General features: G+C 36.1%; 1 protein-coding gene across 2 annotated transcripts in view; it reads left to right on the plus strand.

Annotated features, from left to right (window-relative positions):
• The window catches only part of cadm1b (cell adhesion molecule 1b), a 146,245-nt gene that overhangs the window by 73,844 nt on the left and 48,205 nt on the right, over nt 1-24,196 (plus strand). For both annotated transcript variants that reach the window (XM_043259271.1, XM_043259272.1), the window contains exons 2-3: nt 13,756-13,776; nt 19,883-20,029. In XM_043259271.1, coding sequence (XP_043115206.1) covers nt 13,756-13,776; nt 19,883-20,029 — 168 coding nt within the window. The remainder of the gene's footprint in view (nt 1-13,755; nt 13,777-19,882; nt 20,030-24,196) is intronic.

A 24,196-nucleotide genomic window follows, 5' to 3' on the forward strand; every position in this document is an offset into this window, starting at 1 on the left:
ATGTTTACAGGCTTTCCTTCTCTTCGCTCTTTTTGTCATTAACAGCTCCTACTCACGATGATGGAGAAGACCTTAGATATTGTTTTTGTATACTTTGCTCAGGCTTTCAGTAATAAATGTGCATGCAAACTACAGTGAAACCCAACAGTTACCGTACAGTGTTTGGCAGGTCCTAACGATATTTTTACGCAGGTGATGGGAGAAAAACACAGACATCTAAGATTCAGATGGCAATAAAATCACAGTTTACATCCCCAAAATAAAAACAATTACCATCCGAATTGGCCTTAAAACCATCCCCAGTGTAAATGACAGTTATCATTTTAATGTAATTTTTTTTATTATTTGTTTACAGGTGCTATTGAGCTAGTATTTGATACTTTAAGCATGTTTGTATTTATTTATAGTTTTTCATACTATATATAACTTATCATTTTTACTCATGATTTTAGTATTGCTAGCAATATATTCTATATATATTCAATATATGGAGCTACTGGAATTCTTCCGAATTGTTTCCGATTGGTCTCAAAAGTCTGAAATTGGTGGAAATTTGGGGAAAAAATATCTGAATTAGTTTTTTTACTGAGATTTTTAGGAATTTTACATATTTTTTGCAGCAAAACAGTAAAATATATATTTTCAGACACTTATATTTATAAATATGCTGTTCGAAAATATCATTTTGTTTATGGGGACGGCAGGTAAAATGATGTGCAAAGCAAAAATGCGAACTTATGGCCCAGTAGGGCCAGCATGAAAAAAAAAAACCATTGTTGAGCCCTTGGCCATGCAAATATTATTTCACAGACGTCACCTTGAGAAACAATTCCCCTCAGAATTGTGCTTATGTCTTTGGCTTAGCAATCTGATCCACTCAGAAAGCAGAGAGAGATATGAAAGACAAACATCCCCAGAGGAAATCCCTCAACCTTGTTTTCATCAGCACCATCGCGAACACAGGGACTTATTCTTATTTGAAATGGCATTGGGTACTGAATATGCTAAAATTAATAAGTCAATATTGAGAGAGCCGTGATGGAAGCGACTCTGTTTTTCCTTCTTCGCTGAACAGACGGCATGACGCACGGCGAGCGCAGCAGCAGAGACATGTCAGGTGTTCCCATGCAAATCGTCACATCAGATGCAGCTCTAATGCACTGATAATGAGTTGGCTCCATGTTACACACATGCATCAGAGATGCGGCCCCGTCTCGCATTTCACCTGTAACCTCATACCACATACCGAGTGTGGAATACATTACTCAGAGCTGAACTCCTCTAATAAAAGAGCACTGTGTGCTGCCGGGTTTGTTGTTGGCTGAGCGGAGCCCCTCACAGCGAGCGTATGGAGCCGCTCCCCACCTGTCAGATGTGTGTGTACGGGCGATGGGCGGCCCCCTGGGGAGGAGGCACTGATGTGCCAGGTGACGATCAAAGGCCCGGTTTCCTGCCTTTCAGTGAGAGCTCATATGGCTTCCTCACTTTAGACCTTTTTCTCAGGTTTAAGCGCTGAATGGCGGTAACGCGGAGACGAGCGCCATCACCGCTTACACTTTCCTCTCAATGATTGCCCGAGGTCTTCAGTGCATAGATGTAGATTTAGAAAAGGGAAGTTAAAGGATGAGATTTTCGTTATGGGGATCAAATGTCCCCAGAAGTAGACCCTAGACCCTTTAGAGCCTATTTATAAATCATACAGAATAAAGTTTTCTGAAAACATGCAGAAGGTTATATAATTGATTTAATCTGTATAATTGCTGTTTTACTTTACTTTACATTATCATATTATACTTGCACAATTGTACAATATTTTCTAATGTATTTATATAACTATTGTTCCAGAGCAATGCTACAGTTTAAACACTTATCATATTTTAAATAAATATTATTTATTTAGTTAAATGTAAGCCAAAAAATGGTTTTATTAACCTAAAATTTGAAACCTTTTTTATTAATTTTTTCCTTTTTTTTTCATTTTAATTTGAATAATTTCTTAATTGGTTTATGTAACTGTTCCCGAATTAAATTTGTGTTGCATTCATGATTAATATGTAAAGTTTCACATCAAATTAAACTATATATGTATAAATAGCAATGATTAATAGTTTATAATTCAAATAATCCCAAACAGTTAAAAAAATCATTAAACTCCTAAAATGAATTCATTATACGTGTTTTATGATTAATTAACGATCAAATTAAGATGTATTTTATCTTTATGTTTTTAATTCCAGTTCACATTTTTTTCTATTTATTTGCCATCTATATAAGACCCATCCTTTCATATTTATATATACACTGCATCATTCTTTGGTTCTTACTCTATTTCAACAAACATAAAATATAAAGTTCAAGAAAAAAACAGAAAGACAGATTACAGCAAGTGAAACCATTTTTGTTTAATAGCCAGAACATCTCAAAGTGGGACTTTTGTCTGGGGAATATATGTTTTTAACGCCTCTTCACCGCAAAGCATATTCTCTTTTTTTATTTTTCTAGAAAATAAGCTCATGCCTCACAGGGGGTGGTTATATACCTAAATGAGTCTCATTTATAGAATATGTATGATTAGCATGTGAAAAACATGATTAAATAAGCTCCAAGTGAGAAAGAGAGAGAGAGGGAGGGAAAAAAACATAACCGATAGTTATAGCAGACAACACAGACAGCGGGTTATTTGCAAAACGAACAAAATGCATCCGTAATAGAATACATACATACGGACTGAATCAGTATTCATGATATGTGTGTGAGCCGCACTACATCTGATGCTGAAAGCTAATAAAGAAAGCGCTTGTGTGTAAATTGCGGTGTGCTCTGAAGCAGCAAAGATGTATATCACACTTCCTGCGTGTCAGAACCTAAATGACAAACCACGGATAACACAGTTTTTTATCTTAAACGTGCCCCACTTGCCACGTCGTCGTCCAGCATTCTGCAGCACTTCGGTGATCGTCCAACCGAAGCAATGAATTCTGGCAGACGCTACTGACTTTATGGACCAGGCTTTAAAACCTTATTTTAGTGCCATGGCTTTTGCTTAGACATATTTCTCAGTCACACACACTCACACACACGGCGACGCAGAAGCCAGATGGAGGATAAACACTAGCTGCTGAGCACCAGGCTTCTCGCCAGTCAAATGTGATTGCCATCAGTGGCAAATTAACAACAAATTAAGCAAGCGAGTTGGGTAATTACACAGTCAATCAATAAGACATACTTTACACTGGCAGCAGGTAAAATGGAGCATAAATAGCAAACTGGAATGAATTAATATTGATTTGAATTTCCTCCATAAGGACGAACGACTGTTGTATCTGCACGGTTTGAACTACTGTTAAAATTGTTGATTTTTTGATCATCGTGCAACATATGCCAGGCAGACTTGAAGAAAACGGTTCATTTCAAAATGTGTACTGCAGAACACCAAAGGAGAAATTTTGATGCATGTTATTTGCATGTTTGTATATTCGTTTTTCCTTTTTTTTTTATAGACATTAATCCTTTTAATCAGCAAGGATGCATTGAAATTAGTCCTGTCACACTGAAAATAAAGTTTTGTGTGTATGCTGCATATATATATATATATATATATATATATATATATATATATATATATATATATATATATATATATATATACACAGCATATATTTAAAAAAGTATATTTATATTTAGATAATTTATATCATATAGAAAGAGCACACACAAATATTATGTAAACAAAAACTTTAATTAATCGTGATTAATTGTTTGACAGCGCTAATTTAAATTGATTAAAACTGACATTTATGTTAAATAAATAAATAATGTTTTAATAAATAAAAAATAAATAAAATGTTTTAAATAAATTACGTTGTTCTAAACTTTTTGTTCATCAAAGAATCTTAAAAAAAAGAGTTTACGCACAAAAACTTTATAATAAATAAACTATGACTGAGATCAATTCAATAAACTCGATACATATGTCCATATTTGTATGGGCATCATATGAAGACTTTAATGGTAGACAGAAAGAAAAATTATTGTAATTCTTATTCATTCAGAAATTGCTATTAAATTTGATAAACTATTAAAAAAATGTAGCAAACTGAACAGGTCTATTTTTTAAAGTAGAAAAGCTGATGTTGTATTTTCTTGTGAAGCTTACTCAAATAAACGAAAATGCATCATGTGTGTTTGAAACTACATTAGAGCAAGTAAATGATCAATCATGGCTTTTATGCAATTAGTTTTAGTATTTAAACCGGTTTTAAAGCCGTAACTATTTTGAAGTAACGAAATTGATTTAAGCCCGTGAAACATGAATTATGTTTTCCCCGGGGGTTTTTTAGCACGAGGTCTCCGCAGCACAAGGTGAATCATTAAGCTGACACATAGTTTGTCAGGCAACTTGTTTGCGTCATCACGTCCGCTATGATGCATGGAGAATGGAGCTCGCGCACACTCCGAAACGTTAAGTGACTGAATGTCATTTTTTCTTTTAATATAGCATAACATTCCCAGCCATTCGTTACAAGTGGAGGAGCGCTACATTACTAGCGCAGTCTACACATCATTTAGTCATAATTCAGAATGATTAGAATTCAGACACAATACAGCGTGCCGCTGTTTAATATTCATACGCATCCAAACCGTATAAGCCTTTGAGACATGGGCTCAGGTGTAAAATAACAGTTGTGGTCTGCTTGTGCGAGGGAAATGCCACTCAGTCAATGAATGCCTTCGGAGAGAAAACATGTTTTGGAAATATGAAAATTGTTTATTGCTTCACGGATCCTTTTGTATGCTTTCTACATGGCAATGGGAAGTTTCATGTGGCGATGTCAGATGTGAGGCTGTAACAGCCCACATTCTTCTCAGGTCATCTGAAACGCTTTAAAGACTCTTTGTGAGACACGCTGGTCACAACACATGATAATTAACAGTCCCAGTCCCCATCATTTTCTTGTCATTTTACCAGTTTCTTTCAAGAGCATGACAGCAAAAGGCATGTAATTCGGTAGCTATGAATATATAGAAGGGTGGACTATATATTCTACCATATAGTGCCATATTACAGTATATTTTATCATGTACACTGTAAAATAACAGAAAATGGACTGGCAGCTCATTACACACAACATTATACTACAGAGTATTACAGATATACAATATACAATATTACAGGTAAGACAAATAAAAAAATAAAATTATATATATATATATATATATATATATATATATATATATATATATATATATATATATATATATATATATATATATATATATATACACACACATATATATATATATATATATATATATATATATATATATATATATATTTTTTTTTTTTTTTTTTTTTTTTTTCTTTTGGGAACCTAACATCATAAATGCCTTTATTGTCCCTTTTTCATGCATCCCTGCTGAATAAAAGCATAAATTAATAAATAAAAATATAGAGAATTATATATATATGTATATTACAACAATTTCTTTTTTATTCTACACATCCTTTTTATTCCACACAAATCATTTGGCAATGGTTAAATAATATATGTAGTTAATTAAATAAGCACATTTGCTTTCCTTTTAATAAGTAAAGATATTTTAATGTTTAATTTGTTATCCTGGTCAGTAATATTGCGCGGAGCCGAACCGCTGTAGACGCACAGGAAGAAATCTCTAGTCGCCTGTGAATAACAACAACTAATCAAACACTTTATTTTGCATCTCCTCAGGGGTGAGACTTCATTTTCAGAAGTAGAAGGAAAAGGAAATTAAAAGGAAGAAAGTGTCAAAACAAATATTGTATATGTTTAGTTGGGGGGGAAAGGTACTAAAGATTTTTTTATGCTCTGATTCATGTTTTGTAATGTATAACAAATACTAAAGATAAATGTTAGATTAGCTCCATTGGTTTACGACGACCCTGTATACTGTGCAGGGTTAGAAATGCTTAGCTCAGCCACCTACATGAAGGATATTAGCCAGTAAAAAGATATTATCCACTGTCAAACCAGCATACTTGAAAATTGTTTTCCTGCCGCTCTTGTTTTGTTTGTGACCTGAAAAAAGTCTCTTTTATCTCTTATGTTCTGTGAGCGTTTCTTAATCCCTGCAACAAATATACAGTTTGGGTCCTTTGAAGCAAACATTAGAACAAAAAACAATAGCCTAGAATAATGTGAATATTTCCGGTTAGTAGTTCCACTTACTGATATTTAGTATGTTATGAACTTAAATAATTTACTAATTGGCTGGACAAATTTAGTCTGAAATGTAATTAAATATTGTTTAAAAGCAATATCATGCGCTTTTGGAAGCATATTTATGCAAAATAAATAAAATCACAACAGTATCTGATCTTTAATTTCTATCTCATAATTCTAATTGAACATCCTGGTCTCTTGTAGGGTTTTGTTCTTTTTACAATTATTGTTTTTGTTTTATATATATATATATATATATATATATATATATATATTTTTTTTTTTCTGACATTTAATGATGTGATGAAAGTACATACATCATAATTCTGGCTTTTTTCTCACATTTCCGGGGGTTGTAATTACCTTTTTGTTTGTTTGTTACTTTTTGTGTCTGAATTGCTAGATGTACTGTTCGGAAAACTCAGAATTCTGAGAAAAAAAAAAATTGTAATTGCGAGATAAACTTGCAAGAAAAATGGTCTGAATCGTGAGGAAATTACCTTCCACGTCCTCTTTCTCACGTGGGATTTCTTGCAATATGATCAATAGGAACTAGACACCGGGACCACCGGGTGAAAAATCATCCGATACGCTGTAAATATTGGGTCTCAAATAGAAAGTCAGCCGGAAAGGGACCTTGACCTGCCAAAAGTTGAATAAAAGTAATTATTAGCGCTCCTCGCGGTGCACATTTCCTCTGATGCTAGACAAATGAAGGCTTGGTTAGCCGAGATGTTTGCTTCATCGTTCATTCCCCCCACCCACAGCTGATTGATTGCTGTGATTTTATTAAGAAAAGGAGAAGGGGAAATTGAAAAATGCTGGTTGCAGTGTGGAAACACAGCGTTGATTATAAACTCTTAGGCGAGACAAAGGGGCCACCTTTCTATTTTGTAGCCCAACAAATAGGCAGCAGGTGTTTTTGACAGGTGTCTGATTGCGTGCTACAAAAGACATTAAAAAAGCAAACAAATTGATGCATTTTTGTGCCTCTCATGGTAAATGGAGTTGGGCCTGATGGATGCTATTACCCGGGGATCTGATTGGCGCGACGCAGTGACTGAATAGCACAGGTGTTTTGGGGAGAACAGTTTGTGTATCTGTTGAACTGAGCGTTCTTGCTTAAATCGTGATCTTCTGAAGTGTGTCTGTAGAATGGTTCGCTATGGCAGTGTAATTGGTTTAACCTTTTAAACGGATAGATGATTTCCCATAGCATGACACTTATGATTGAATTATTATATCTATAATGAATGGAGCATATGCAGCCTCTCTTGCAAAATTGGACAAACCTATATCGGCGGTTCTTAAATGGTTTCACTTCAGGACACAGATTGGTCATCAATTGAGCATGACGCGGTACCAAAAATTGCTTATTAGACAAAAGGAAACATAAATGTTCTTACAATTGAACATAGCTTTTTTCTCTTTATTATACAATTTTTCTTAAGCGCAGAGGCAAGACACTGATTCGATTCATTAAAAAGAACTGACATATAAAAGGCATTTGAATCGCTACGCAGGTTGTGTTTTATGTGTTTGATTCGATGTAAAGAACCATAGAGAGTCATGGCACAGATTTTACGAATCAATTAATGTTGATTCTTTCGGATATATTTCAAATACAGTATATTTACGTTTTTCTCTCTCTTGTAAATTGGAGCGATATGTACCGGTACGTATTCCGTGTCTCGCTAAAAATTGCACCCAGGTATGTTTATGATATGAGACCGGAGCCGCTTTTCCAGCATCGAGCTGAACGGTTCTCTTTGCATAACCGTTCCATACAGTTATGGTTTCGTTTTCCACTGCGAGGCTGATAAGGGATCGCCTTGGAATGCAGTTCAGATGCGTCAGTCATTGCCGTGGTAACACAAACGTTCCCGTACGATATGAGGTGTAAACAATATGAAAGATAATCAAAAGATTTCTTTAGATATCATTACTAATTTGTTTTTACATTGCTCAAGATAGCACGCTTAGCAAGCTACGGAGAAACTAGCAGCCAGGCAACAGACAAGTGACAGATCCCGATTGGTGATGTTGTCTGAACGTACCTGACGGATCTTCGAACCGTACGGCCCGATACAAGCGTTTAATTTACTAAGAAGAACTCCAAAGCGAAATCTGATAAGCCTAGTTATTTTGCTATGCAGAATAGAGGTTCAAAATATGGATTTTGATTGAGAATCGTCTTCCTGCAAAGCGAAGTAATTATCTTGCGGTTTTTGGAGATGACCGATTGCATTTTCTCAGTATTTGGAGAAAGTCAGAGTGGACCATGGCAGGGAGATTTTTAATGTGAAGTCCAGGTGGGTGAGCGCAGGTTTAGTGACTGTTCTGTGACCTGTGTTCTGTCGGTCGTAGTGGGAGGATGATGTCCCTGTCAGCTCCTCTCACCCTTATGTTCTCATTATCCACCTCCTGTCCCCATGCTCCAAATGACAGACTCAGGGACAGGAGCACACAGCCATCCGACACAGATTATTATATAAAGAAATAGTGCATTATGGGGAGAAGGGAAGAATATAAGCTAATAGGTGACCTTCCTCAAAATAAGCACGGGTTAAGCTTTAACTCTTAAGCTGGAATAAATATTACCGTTTATCTTGCATCCAGTGGAAAATGGCCAACAACAGAGCAAGAATAGGTTCTTTTCACACTCTCTGATAACTATTCACACATATCTAAGAGGCTGATATCAGTACATATGCCGTCTGGAGAGAGAAGCTCTTTCTGCTTGATCTCATGGAAAGTCTATACAAATGTTTCTTTAGCGCTATGAGTGCGTGACCATGCAGAACACTTACAGGCGATAGTGCTTTCATTTGTTTCTCTGGCTTTAATTATATTTTATGCTCAATGGGCATTAAAAACACAATTGGTACTGGTGAAGGAAGGGATTGTGAAATGAGAAGGTGAGGCAAGACATGAAATCATAATGCTTTATGACATGATAATTAAAACGGTGTGCCATCATTTACTCACCTTTTTACATTTTTTATACATACTTTTGTGAAGAATTCATTTTTTTAGGAACGTTTTTACATATAAAAAACGTTTAAAGAGACCAGAAGCTGTTAGAGGATCATGATAATATTATTAATAATAATAGATTTAGAAAGTGGTTCCAACTAATTGAATTATTATTACTAAATTAATTAATTCTGTCATATTAGTGAAATCATGGCCATATTGTAATAATTTCTTCCCTAATTGTAATTGACTTAAATAGTTTACCCAAAAAATTTGATTTGCTTATCCTCAGGCCATCCCTGCTGAAAAAAAAACTTCATATGCTGGTTAAGTACATTCTACGTTCTGTACAAGTATGACAGCAGGTTTAAACAGATCCTGGGCTGGTTATGAGCTAGTTTAAGCTGGTTCTGGGCTGGTTTTAAGCTGGTTTAAGATGCGCTAGCCCTAAGATGGTTCTAAGCAACTAGCTCCCACTCAGGACCAGCTCATAACCATCTTATAACCAGCTTAGGACCAGTTTAAAACAGATCATGACAAGCTCAAACCAGATGCCATGCTTTAAAACATACCTAGCCAGCATATGTTTGTGTGTGTGTTTTTTTCGATACAAAACAGTCGAGTTTGTTGTCTTCATCAGAACAGATCAGAAATTTTGTATCAGTGTTGGGAAGGTTACTTTGGAAAATGAATAGATTGCAGATTACAAGTTACCCTATTTAAAATATAATGAGTAGTGTAACTATTTCATTGACTTTATTAAAGTGAAGTAACTGATTACATTTGATCACTTTTCTATATTTTGAATTAATGTTATTAATGTTACATGTAACTAGTTACTCCTGATAAAATGTTGGTGACATAATGTGATATAATGCTTTAAATGTAGCATTTATTATTACCTTGTAATGGAGAAGTTGGGTTGAAAGTCTGTTTGCAGCATCATATAACGTTTTATAAGGCACTATTAAAGCACAGAATCACTTTCACAAATGGACCAAGAAAGAATGTCATTGTTTTCCAACCGGGAGCTTTGTGGTGGTCGTAGGACCTAATCGTGTGTCCTTGGGCGCACATGGCATGCACAGATTTTTCCATCAGATCCCCGTTAAGGTACGCTTTGAATCTCCACCCCTACCCTTTTAATTAAATGAAATCACAGCGGGTCACATGCAAGCTCAAAGTCACACCACAGAAACGGACAGAAGCACATAGCATTGTTCTCATGGTCGGAAATACGCAAATATGGCTGCTCAGCGGGGTAACCAGAAATATAACTGTGAAATTAAAGGGGAAATGGGGCTGAATATCTGCAGGGCACAATTCGGAGGTCAACTTTAGCTCCTAATGTGATTTACTAATGCACATATTATAAATAAATACACTAGCTCGATCTTAGCTACTTAATGGAATAGTACAACAGACAAATTCTTTATCTGCTGTTCATTTACTCGCCCTAATGTTGCTTCATACACGTATAACTTTCTTTCTGAGAATTTCTGAAGAAAGTTTTGCTTTCTGTTTGCAGGTATTAGCAAAGAATAGTGTGTAGTGCTTCTGGAAATATCATAAAAGTGTCCTGCATGACTTGTGATCTATATTTCAAGTCTATAGCTTACAGTTAGTTGTAGCTCACTGATATATTTCTCTTCAGCTGGCTATTTACTGTTACGATTAATGACGTTAAGCTGAAATGATTCAGTCTGTTTTTTTTTATGTATTCAGGCATCAGTACTTTTTAATACTAGTATACTAAAGTAGTATAAGTCAAGTATGCTAAATTGGAACGACTAATTTTGCGTTTAATGCACTTTAATATAATAATCATATAAAAGATACTTAAGACACGGTATACTGAAGTATATTTGATTGTGCCAAAGTGGAACTATTGCAAGTATACTTCAGGTGCACTTTGAATGTCTTTAATTTATTATTCAAAAATCATACAGTCTTCTTCAATGCTGATATTAAAACACATAGCACTCGAAATAAAGTTATTAAATAATTATAATTTTTATATCAGTAAATCTCGAGCAATGTCAGTAAATATGTTAAAATGTCTAAAATATACTTAGTATGGAATAAATGTGTTTTAAATTACTTTTTTTTACAAGGGATAACTTAAAAAACTGCTCCTCACGCAAAGGTTTTTTGACATTTTGACATTTTGGAGCTTGACAGATAAAAATGTTTGAGGTACAAGTTTTTAAAATATTGTAAAATAAATAAATAAATAAAATACATAAATAATAAAATAAATAAATAAAAAATATTGTGGGTATTTTTACAATTTAAAATAACTGTTCTTTTATTTTTAATTAATTAATATACACGGCCATTACACCAGTCTTCAGTGTCACATGGTCTTTCAGAAATCATTCTAATATGCTAATTTGTTTCAATTACCATTTCTCAATCTTAAAAACAAGGAAACTTTTTTTCGGATTCTCTGACAAACAGAAAGTTCAATGAAAAGCACTGATTTAAAACAAGTTTAATGCACTTAATTTATATGAAAGCAATGTTATCTTCCTGATTATAGGCTTTTGAATTATGTTAATCCCATTATTATTTCATTGTTGATTTTGCGGCCACTCTTCTTAGGCCTGGGGGCAATTCAAATGTCAAAACAAAATATTTTATGATCTTTTGAGTATCACTGACAGTCATTCAGATCTGCAAGCACATAAGAGTGAGTAAATGAGGATGTAATGTGATTTACCGTAGTCCTTTCCTCAAATCCTAATATTTGCCGCTTTTGTAGTTTTAACATATTGCACAACTGTTGTTTGAGAGGATCCAGCTTTCAAAATCATCCTTTTTGAACGATGCCTTGCTAGCACAGCTGTCTACACTCGGATGGCATCAAATGGGCTTCTGCTGAAATCTGACCATCAATATCTTGTAAGAAGACTGACAGCGGTGACATCTAATCACTGCCCTACTGACATGCCATAACTCCCGTCTGATACACGTCAGGCTGAGGAGCTTATTGACATGAGGATCCTCTATTTATAGCGCTGTATGTCTGCTGTGAGAAGCTGGATAATTCGAGGAGACTTTTTACAGGACTCATTAGCCTCATGCTGTTTATCATACACTGTCTCCATATTAATTGATCTGCTTACAATCTTGAAATGTCTGCAAACCTGATTGTTAGTTGGATATGGAGATCTTGGACATCTGTTGGAGTATTTGAGATATGTTTAATTATAACAATGCTAGTCCTAACACTAATTTTGTGGAAATTTCCCTCAAGGCAAATGATGGGAGAGAGCCTGCAGATTCAGACTTTTCTAGTGAGTCATGCAGAACTCTTTATAATAAGAAAATAAGACTTGTGGAGGGTGCTGACATATAGCTACTATAGAATGTTTTAATTTTAAGTTAAGTATTTCTTTTTGTATGTACTTTATATGTACATTTTTTAGTAAATGAGAGTAAGATAAATGATGATAGAAATGCATCCATTATTTATTTTGGCTACTTTTTAAAGCTATTTTTACTAGATTCATGCTAGAATTTTATTCTTTTATTCTTTTATTATTTTATTCTTGCTTCAGACTTTCTGATAAGAAAGAAAACTTGATAAAATATAAAATAAGCAAGAATAAAAAAAAAAAAAACACTATAACTGCAGAAATGCACACACGTAGATACATATATATATATATATATATAAATATATATATATATATATATATGAAAATGCAGAGACATTTATTTAAATATAAATAAAAATCTAAATAAAAAAGATAAATAATATTATAAAAATATAGTTAAGCTCGAAACAATGAAACAATTCAGATTTCATTGTGTTACTTTTAAGAAGTCAAAAGCAAAGGGAATTCAAAAGAGCAAAAATGACTTGTTTGAACTAATTTGTTTAATTTACTCTATGTTTGCCCTACTCAAAGCAATTTATTATATCTGTGTTAGGACTGACAGCACATTACACAGCATAACATTATTATTTCATTGCATTTCACACACATAAAATAGCAGCTGTAAAATTAATCTTCTCCAACCTGCACATTCGGATAGAGTTGAAGTTTGTACTTGATAACCGGCAGAGGAAACTCGCAAAGGTTCTCAAAAGGTGTACATTTACATTTTAGAAAGCGTCCAAATGATTCTGAACATTTCTGTGTCTATTCAGCTGTACAAAAAAAAATGTACCTGCACACTTTACAGATCCCTACGAATACAAATGAGATCACCTCGCCTTTTCAGCCAGGATCTCTCTTGTCTTTCTGTTCTGTCTGTGATGTCCAGCAGTGGAAACTCTATAGCTCTCTTTCTTCTACAACAGTCTCCTTGACTTTGACAGGGATGGCAGTTTGCCATCAAAAGAGGACAGTGTAACAAAGCTCTTGAAGGAAATGCTAATGTGGGAAAGAAAGAAGTGTGTGATCTCACCCAGTAGTGTCATGTCATCTAACATATGCTACGAGAAGATTAAAATCCAGGCTTGAATGAAATCTGATGCATGCAAAGTATCTGATGAAGTGAAAAGTTGAAAGTTTCCTGCTTTAACACTGCTGTATGTGTCCTGTTTCTCCTTACGCTTGCTCAGGAGCCGCTCAGACCATATCAGGTACTGCTTTTCTTCTTCCTTCTAGTTCTCATCACCTTTCAGCGTCTTCCTAGTCTGTCTTTTCTTTCTTTGCACGTTGTTTTCCAGTTTTGCATGGTTTCACAGCTGGCCGTTGAGGCAGTCTGCATGTTTTTTAACCTTTAATGTGTCTTTTTTGTGATCCTGCGAAACTGCCATATTTTGTCTGCTATTTTAATCTCTAAGTTATTGATATTTTAGAAGTTTTTCATCAAACCGCTTGCGCTTTATTAAAACACCCGGGACCAGGTGCGTTTCAGATTTCCATTGAATAATTCTAGATGAAACTCGTGGTTGATTTACACAAGACTCATCTTTCTGAACCTTTACACTCTCTTCCCACATGAGTTCCTGGCCAAGTTCTTCACAGATACTGGGAACTGTTACTCGAAAGAGTAATTGTACTTTATTCATGCATTTTCTACCTCATTCAAGTGCTCTTAAAATGGAATATTTCAGCTTTTTTAATAAGTTTTTGCAAACTGTGTAATTTTGTAACCCTTATCATAACCGTTAGAAGTAATTCTCTTTCAGATATGTGTTAAAGTGCATTTTTATCTGCATTTTTTAATTGGTGTGTCTATTTAAACTAAGTATAAACACAACAAAAAATATAACTCCACCAACCAATGTTTGATTGGTCTATAGTCAACACTACAAAAGACTCATAACAGCTTTGCCTATTTTTTAATCCCTTTTTAAATCTCATGTCACATCAGAATGGCATTTGTTTTCAGTAAAAATGAAGAAAATAATCAAAGTTTAATATAATGTTCCAGGTAGGGTTAAGGGTTAAGGGAGGTGTAAGAAGGGCTTATATTGTCCCAATACGATGGCATCCATTTAATAATTCAAATTGAATTAATAATTCAAGTATGTTATTATTACATGCTGTTTAATACAATTATGCTAGTTTAGGCGTCAATAGAATGTAAATTAGTGTACTTAGTGTAAATAAATAATATATCGCTAAGAAAGTACTGCTGTTTCACTTAGTGTAAGTAAGTCACTATTGCTATTTACACTTAGAGAAAATAGAGATAAAATGAAATCACATTTCTTTTACCTAACCTGTTGTGACGGCGGCACACACAACTTCTATTTCATATATTGTTTCTATTTTTGCGACGTTGGAATCTTGTTAGGACAATGCCAAAGAATGCAATATGCCTAAATGAAGCTTTTTTATGACCATTATTTTTTTCTTAGACAGTGACATTATTTAACGACATTTCCTTCAATCATCATTAACATAATCAGATAAAAGATTCTTGTATTTGGTGTAATGTGAAATTTTATTTAATTTTAAGAGCGATAGAGATAAATTGAAAATACGTGTATCCTGCTGCCTGCTTATTCTGCTGGTACTGCGTTCATTGCACAACAGTTTTGTTTAACTGTTAAAACTGACTGTTGACTGTTAAAATTACTGAGAAAATGATCACTTAACATAATAGGAATAGTAAAAGTTACCATCAGGACAGATTATGGTAATGAGTGCTGGGGTAAAAATGTTCCTGAAATAATGTCAGTTTTAGAAATCTTAATGGTTTTAAATGCAGCCTTTATTTTCTTTTTGCAAAATATAATTTGTTTTTCAAATCTTTTTTTTTTTTTTTTTTTTTCCGTGGCAGGCTTTGTGACGTTCGTGCAGTGAAGAAAAACCTGGAAACACAACAGTTGTAAAGGCAGTGACTTTGAGGAAACCGTTTTGTAAAGAAAAAAGGCATAAAAGAAAATTTTCTAGTCATACAGATGGGTTTAAATTCAGACATGTAATCTATTTCAGATGACTTCTTCACAAAGACGTTCACTACTGCACTCTCACGCCTCCACACTCTGCAGTCAGTGAATCAGTAATTCTTTCATGCCTATGCCATTCTGACAAAGCCGGTTCAAAACTTCCTTTAATAGGGGCATAGTTCAAACCTACCGCGTGCGTGTGAATAGGTACGTCTGAGATGGTAAAGTTGTGCATTCAACAGAAAAGTAGCGATTTCCTTTCCCACTTGCACTCAGTTTCTCTGGGCTGACAGGAAAGGATCCTGTCTAAACAGCTGTCGGACAGGTTTATGTTTGCCTAACAACTGCGTTCCATCGTCTGTTTTCAGACGGTTTTACATCAACCTGTTGGCAAGCAGCCATGGCTTGGAAGTGCAAATGAAAATGAATATTTGAAGCGAAGAAGCCATTAATAATCTTTCTTTAAATGAATTATTAAGGCAACTCTCACGTTAAGATGCATATATAATAATTAATAGTACTAATATAATATAAAATTAATAAAACGCGTTCCCAGAGTACCTTTTCGTGTGTATCAACCTTGAGGAGTTCTCGCTTCAGGAAATGCGAATATTACCCAAGGGATCTGTTCTTTAAAAAGGCTTTGAGAATGAAAGATATGCTATTACCATGAAACTTCACATGAGTTAATTACATTTCCGAGTCACGTGACTCAACCTGTAGAGCGCTCCAACCCTCCGAGCACCTATTACATAGCATATATATTCGCAATAAAGAGCATTTTTGTTCAAGTACGTGGCTGCGTGCCAAAATCTAGTGTTTAGATAGGCAGCGCGCTTGGTTTTAGGGAATAATCATATAATAAGTGCTGTTGAGGGGAGGTCAGACATACAGCTTGTTGTAAATGTGAGGGATGGACACCTTGGTGAGGTTATGGGGCAGAACCGAACCAGACTGTCACGGCCTTGAAGGCTAAATGAATGAGTTAAATCACAATCAGTCTTTTAGCCAATCACATTTTGGCTTGCTTGAGGTGACATTGTAGATGAGGTAGACTGCAATTGCAAAGATAAAACATGCTCGTGTGACTGCAGTCTATTTGTCATGTTCACCTACAGGTTCCTCAGAGCTTCTTTGTAATGGCATAGTTTAGCACAGTGAGCAGTGAGCTGGCTATATTACTGTGTGTGTGTGTGTGTGTGTGTGTGTGTGTCTGTGTTTCATGCATATCATTGTTTTGGCTTTTAAAGTTGAAGTACAAAACAAAAAAGTTTGTCATTTTTGGATACTTGAAATGTATGATATTCAGTCCACCGCATAAAAAAATAATTCCCAAAACATTTATTTTTGCCGTGATATTTATACCCACTAGTCTCAAGGTGATTTTGAGTGAATGTATAAGTCAGTATTTGTGCTAGAAGGGTAAGCGCGAAGTCTCTTATGCTCTGCATTTATTTGATTAAATAATACAGTGCAAAGAGAAACAGTGCGATACAATACAAATGCGGTTAAAACGGTAAATTAAATTCAATTAAATTGAGCAAGTATTTAAATTAAAATGTGAAAAGAAAAAGTGAAAGACATTGATAATGTTACAACAAATTACTTTAAATTAAAGTGCCCTAAAAACTGCATTGGAGTTTCCACAACACTGATAATAAGTGACATTAATACATTTTAAAATATTTCTAAATGTTATGTAATTCATTTGTAATAATATTCCACAATATTACTGTTTTCGCCGTATGTTTGCTTACATCAGTGTAGACACGGTGAGCATAAAAGCCTTTTTTAAAAGCTTTTTTCAAAAACAGCATACAGTACATTCACTAAAAAGCACCTTGAGACTAGTAGCTTGCATGCAACCGTGAAAAGAAAAGAAGACACAAAAGTTTTACAGGTTAAAAACAACATTAATGAACATGAATGAACACTTAAATGGACAGTCCCATTATTTGTCCAAACACGTTTTCGGGGCTCACTTACAGACGTCCACCTTCCAAAGTCTAATATCACTCGTGACCTTATGCTAACGTGGCACGGCTTCATAGCTTTTCAAAAACAGCTGAATTTAAAGTGACATTTCCTCGACGTACATGCACTGCGACTCTTTCTTACGAGCCCTTTCAGTTCCAGCCATGCCTTCCGGCTAGTGCTTTTTTTTTTCCTCCCTCCTTTCTTTTGTTTGGCGTGATTGCGGCAGCGTGAAACTTGGCTTCACGGATGTTTAGCGTCAGCCGTGGCCTCGGATTGCGGCGGCCCAGCACCTCTGTGGTCTCACAAACACTCCCAGCATGCCTGTCTGCTAATGCTCCTTCATGGAGTGGACCATGCTTTATCATCCCTAACGTTCACAACTCGGGAGGACAAGCTAAATGTGTTGTTTCTCCACGCCGATTTGTTGCTCTTGACTGGGACGCGCGGGGCTGAGCCGGACACAGTTGTAGCGGGGGGAAATTAAGATGTTTTTCGGGGTCTCTGTAAATGTCATGAGCGCTTGAAGGCGTCTGATTGCTCAACCGTACAAATTTGCATCGGGTGTTGTCTCACGCCGGCGCTAAAAGTAGTCTTTTACTCTGCGTGCGAGGAGACAGTGTTTAAAAGCATTCTTTGGTCATTTTTTTTATGCCTCTCGGCTCCGCGGATATAAATATACAGCAAGGTGACTTTTGCTTTTCTGCTGTCTTCACCTGCAAGGTATAATGGATCCCCATTTTGAATGTAAACCATAAGGGAGTGATGCAGCCTCTAATTATCAGCTGTTACTGGCTTGCAGTGGAGTGTATCGGATACTTTGTGCTTGCCTGTGTGTTTGCAGAGCTTCGGGTCCGGGTATTATGCTGTTGAGAGTCGCTGTTGATTGCCAGCTTCCATCAGCTTGTGTTTAGATGGAGAGGTTTGATAAAGTTCTGCCGTGAGCAGCAATTACCAGCCTTCCCCTCTCGGTTGCTGAGAGCTGCAGTCTTGTAACCGGGGTGTTCCACGCACACACACCGCAAACACACAACGCTGTAAAATCAATACGTCCAAACCGAGAACCCGGCCGCTACATCTTAACATCGCACGCTTGCACGACGTCTACATGCTTCTCCAAACGCTGTTGCTTGTTACATTTATTTGCACGTCACTCTTAGTTTCTTTCACGCCCTGCAAATGTATGCACGTTTTATGCAAAAACATCAGTATTCAAAGGATTCCTCATGAGGATTCGCATTATCATGGCAGTCATCTATTCAGCTTCAGCCTCAACTTTCACAATTTCATGATACCGGAGTAGAATGAAACAGGATCTGAATTGTAATAGTATTTCCGGCGGGCTTTTTTTTTTGTGCTTAAAGAAAGAGTGTCATGATTGCCTCTCTGACTGAATAGCAAGGCAACAGCCAAATGAGAAAAATTGTGTTCAGTGGATACATTGTAATTACAATCCAGATTGTGATAAGACATGCCAAATGTAATAACCTTATTCAGGTATGGCAGTGATGTGCACTTTTTTTAGCGGCCTTGGCTCCGGAAGTGGATTTTTTATACATTTTTCTCCATAAGGATTTCAAAAGTTCTGCAATAAAAAAGCAATAAACCAAAGCGGTGGCCTTTGAGATGAATCATAGAATGGCAAATGAGAATTTTCAGCTAATAAGTATATAAAAAATTGAAGGTACAAAGTTTGAGACTTTTTTTTAAATATTTTCAAATTATTATGTAATAAAATAAATGTGATGATAAATGTGTTATCATCAAGTACACAGTAAACCTCAAATATTTTTATATGTATTTTTATATTTTTATATATACTGTGTGTGTGTTTATAAGCTCTACATTTGTATGCAGATAAATATATATATATATATATATATATATATATATATATATATATATATATATATATATATATATATATATATATACACATAATATTAACTAAAATTTGAAAAATACATTTAATATATATCACTATATATCACATTTAATGTCAAATACAATTTTATTTTTGTGGGTGTGTGTGTGTGTACAGGGACTACTTCAGGCAAAAGGGAATATTCTCATATGCAATGAGAAGTCTTTGCTGATCATGTCTATTACTTTTCTTGTTTCCAAAAAATAGCTTATTTTCTGATTAGTTGGTTTCTTTCCAGGATTATAGGCTGATTAGTTCTTCATTAGAAGTCTGGTTGTTTTTTGTTAAACAAAATATTCAAAATCACACTAACTTTCTTCATAGCTCAATCACTCCAAAGCATCTTTCTCTAAAGGTTTCGATGTTATTCCATATGATGAAAACGAATGGGATTTGTACGTCTGTTGCTCTGTATTGTAAGTCTCGTCTGTTTTCTCTGGCTCACAGCGCAGGGTCAGAACCTGGTGACGAATAATGTCTCGGTGGTCGAGGGCGAGACGGCCATCATCAGCTGCCGGGTGAAAAACAACGACGACTCAGTCATCCAGCTGCTCAACCCCAACCGACAGACCATCTACTTCAGAGACGTTAGACGTAAGCAGTGCTGACTCTTTTTGTGTTCACGGCAGAAAATGTCATAATCCGCCCAAAGCCTGCATTGTTTTTTTGCAGAACATTCTGATTTTCCGCACCAAAACGGCCCTGCGACCCCATGCAAATGCGTAATTCGGCACCTGTGCGTAACCGAGCGCGTCTCCTATTGTTTAAAGGAGCAGTAAGGCATTGCAGTGTTGACAAGGTCCTTTTCGATAATTGAGTGACAGAGTGTAATTGTGTCAGGCTGATTAGAGTCCTCTGAGCGGACCGTTTAGATTCTAGCCTTGAGATTGTTTAGAAGCTCAACGGCGCTCGGCATGCAAAGCATATAATCTCGCCTTCCCTGCTAAATAAGGGCCTTGATGAGCTGCTAAGTGACGGTCTGACCCCGTGATCCGAACCTAGTTTAACTAATGCGTGCGAATAACCCTCCTATGAAGCGTTCTCCATGCGAATGCCTCCTGAGGTATTCTAAGATGCATGTGCAGATCGACGTTTTCAGAGGTATGTTCCATGACATTTCGAATGCAATTTCCACGTGCGACTGGCCCGTCTCTCCACGGGATCCCGTATCCTGCAGCTTGAGTAAATATTCAAAGACGTTTGAAGTATTTGTAGACGTCTTGTTCCCCTTGACAAGTAAATGTTGAAGTAATGCTCCGATAACAGCGGCGTACTTTGCGAAAACAGTTGTACGTTCTCGGTTGCTATTGGGATTAACGCTTGTTCTTTATTTATGCACGACCATATGCCTCTAATGCTTTTTTCCAGTTCTGCTCGACCTTTCGGCCAAGATTTCGTGGCTTCGGGGGAAACTGGGTTATTTTTACACCCCCTTTCTTCAAAGAAACACGACGATTGAATGTCGGAGTTAGAAACACATTTACGTTGCGTTATAATTCCGCCCGCTCTCTCTTCTCAGCATTCAGTCTGTTGATGAAAGGTCAGGTTGGAATTTTGTCACGACTTTATCTAATTTAATTAATGCGCTGGTGGTACCTAATTCTCCCAATGGGCATATTTTAGTGGCGGTTACCCTCGACGTAAGCTTTCAGGTCGACGCGTACAGCGTGAGAGGGAAAGGCAGGATATGGGTCGGGGTTTAGGGGAGGAAGATAGACAGAAATAGAGGGAGAGTGAGCGTTCTCGCCTCAAGCTCTGACATTATTTCTATGGATGTGACTGGAGGGATGCTCAGCCTTCAATCTCTTTAATGCTGTAATGTATTATTCTGTCTAATGTTTACTGGGCTGCCAGCTCTGTTTGTGAAAAGTATGACCACTTGAACAATTCATAGTTTTATCCCTTCAGCACAGATGGCTGGCACTGTGCATTCAGAATGACACAAGAATGCGAATGTGTCTTAGCGCATATAGCATGCACCTGTGGATGCCGGCCGATGATATATTGCACGGTGCGTTTCGTTATATATTAGCATTATGATTCGGCGACGGTTTATTGTTGCCGCCGTGGAGCGATGGCCAAGGTTTTATCACATTACATTCAGACCGCTATTCTCATTTCCTGTCACTTACGCTAGAGCTGCTCTATAAGCCTTTTAAGAGCAACTTAGAATTAAACAGTGACTTTAACAGTGACGGTCAGAGAAACTGTCGTTTTCATTTTCTCAAGACTTAATGATATTCGCTACAAATTACATTTCCCCCGCTCAAAGATATTTTTGTCACTCTTTTGGTGAACTTCCTTTTCAGTACGCTCAAGCGAGCTAAATTATAATACTATTAATGCCAGGAGGATGATCACTGTTTCAGTGTTGTGCTATAGCGTCCACTGTACGTATAGCGTACTGGTATTCTCTTGTTCTCATAGGAAATTTCATTCACTTGGGATCTTTGGGTAAAATGTAACCCACATTGCAGGCATTAAAATTTCATGACTTCATTATTAGGGTACAACAGGTCTCACCTAAAGGAAAATGTGTTTTTTTGATTTTTTCCCTAAATATTAAAGAACCTTGGGATGCAACTTGTCCTATTTCTCATTTGTTTCAATCATATTTGGCACTTTGTAATATTGTGTATAGTTCAAAACCCCTTTTGCCTTGTTCTGCTATATTAGTAAATAGATTATATGCATCTAACAGATACAGTGCAGATAGTTCGAGAACATTTCACAACCATAAAGTCCAATTCTGACTAGCTATTTGTTGAGGTACTACAAAGCACTGTAGTGTTTTATTCATTTATTAATTAGTTCATTCATTGATTCATTTCATTTAACAACCTCTTGTAGTGTTTTAGGAGAACACTATTTTAAAGAGCTCGAAACTATGCTGCTTAAATTTGCTCTTTAATGAGCGCCTAAGTGGACATGGTGACATGAGAAAAATATGATGGGCAGAAAATTTCATTTAAATGCATTTTTTCAAGTTTTGTGAAACAGCAAAGACACTGAAATATAATTTTTCCTACCCTTTGTTTTTTTTTTTCCTGTCACCATATCCCTTTACAGGCTCTGCAGCTTTAATTGTTCTTATCTAGATATTTTTTCAATGTCTCAAAGTCTCATCCAAACACAACATTTTACAGTTCGTTTCCTAAAACTGAAAAAAAAAAATCGAATAAATTGGAAGGCAGCAAAACGGTTCATACAATATGGGGCCATGTAACACTCATTACAGACAATATGTTCTTTTACATTGCAGTCCATCAGTATAAGAAGATGTATGCTGTTTTTCGAGATGATCCAATTTGTATTTGTTTCATCGAACATGCTACATGTAATTTCCTGTGCCCCTTCTCTTTTCATTCTCCAATCTGTGTGTCAATTTGAGATAGCAGCCTAGGACAGCTGAAGAGCATCTCGAGCCAGCTGGGACACAGAACAATCAGATTCGCTCACTGTCAACCTCTTACGGACTCTGATGCTTTAGAATTTATAATGCGCTCTAATGATCCCCGTTCATGCGCAGGTTTGCTTTGCAGAGATTTATATCCTTCATATTCTCCCAGACTTCTGCAGCACTTCTACAGACGTACTGTACTGATGTGGAGAAATTACTGTCCTCCGGCATTACCTTAAGTCTGAAGTCATAGATCTGTTTGATGCATAGTGCATAAACTCCCCATATCAATTGCAATTCAGTCCGAGCACTAAGAAAATCAGGCCTTTCATTCCCCGCCCACCATCTTTCTGCTCAAAACAAGCTGGCCTCATCATTATTCTTAGGAAGGAGACTTACAAATGCTTCCCAGGTTCAGGGTTGGGATTAAGAGGAGGTTCTTAAAATGCACCATCAAAGGTCTTAGACTTCTGATGGAGTTGCTCAATTAGAGTTTTGACTTCTTGAACTTTGAGCGTGAGTTTGCTCATTTAAATGAAACTCTCCACAACTTCATGATATAGTATTATATTAGTTTTAATATCTTAATCTGATTGGCTGAATGGAGTTCCTCTATTCAAACTTGAACTCTGCTTAAAGCTGCGGCCCATAATTTTGCCTCTCTGTCGGCATCTATGCTCGAAAACCTGGTATTGAAGTTCCTCGCGGAATTATATTTCATGCGTGGGTTGTACTGCAGCGCGGCTCCGGCGCGGATGAATCTAATGTTTTGAAGCGAATGTGTAGCCGTCAGTCATGTACTTAGTAATCACAGATTCTAGCCTGCGTCTTGGAATATATGACCCAAATAAGACTTTTCACTTCGTATTGTCATCTGAACAAGTCAGTCTGCCATGCTTTGTTCTGATGGAGGAAAAAAGCATTATCATAAATCGCTCTACTGATGGCGATTGAATCAAACGACCAATTAGCTCATATCACATCAAACACTGCATATTATTGCTATTGTTATACTTTGTTCTCACATTTTTGACAACATCATGTGTATTAGCGTGTAGATTTCAATTTATGTACAGTTTAATCTCTGATCGGCACATCATTCTGATTTCATATTAAGAAATTCTTTTAACCCAAAACTGGTTAAACTGGTTTTCTTTAAAAGAACAAATCTTGTGTAATCCCAGGCTATCTGCAATCAGAAGCACATTTAAAAGCTGAAACGTTATTTAATTTCATTCGTTCCATATAATCCTTTCTGGATTACAATCCACCATTAAAATTTATTTTTGACATGTAATAATTCCAGCTGCTGTGAGAATAGGATAACTTGTAATTAAACGATGCGCCTCCTGCAGGATCCT

Source organism: Puntigrus tetrazona, chromosome 15 (genome assembly GCF_018831695.1).
Source record: "Puntigrus tetrazona isolate hp1 chromosome 15, ASM1883169v1, whole genome shotgun sequence".
NCBI lineage: Eukaryota > Metazoa > Chordata > Actinopteri > Cypriniformes > Cyprinidae > Puntigrus > Puntigrus tetrazona.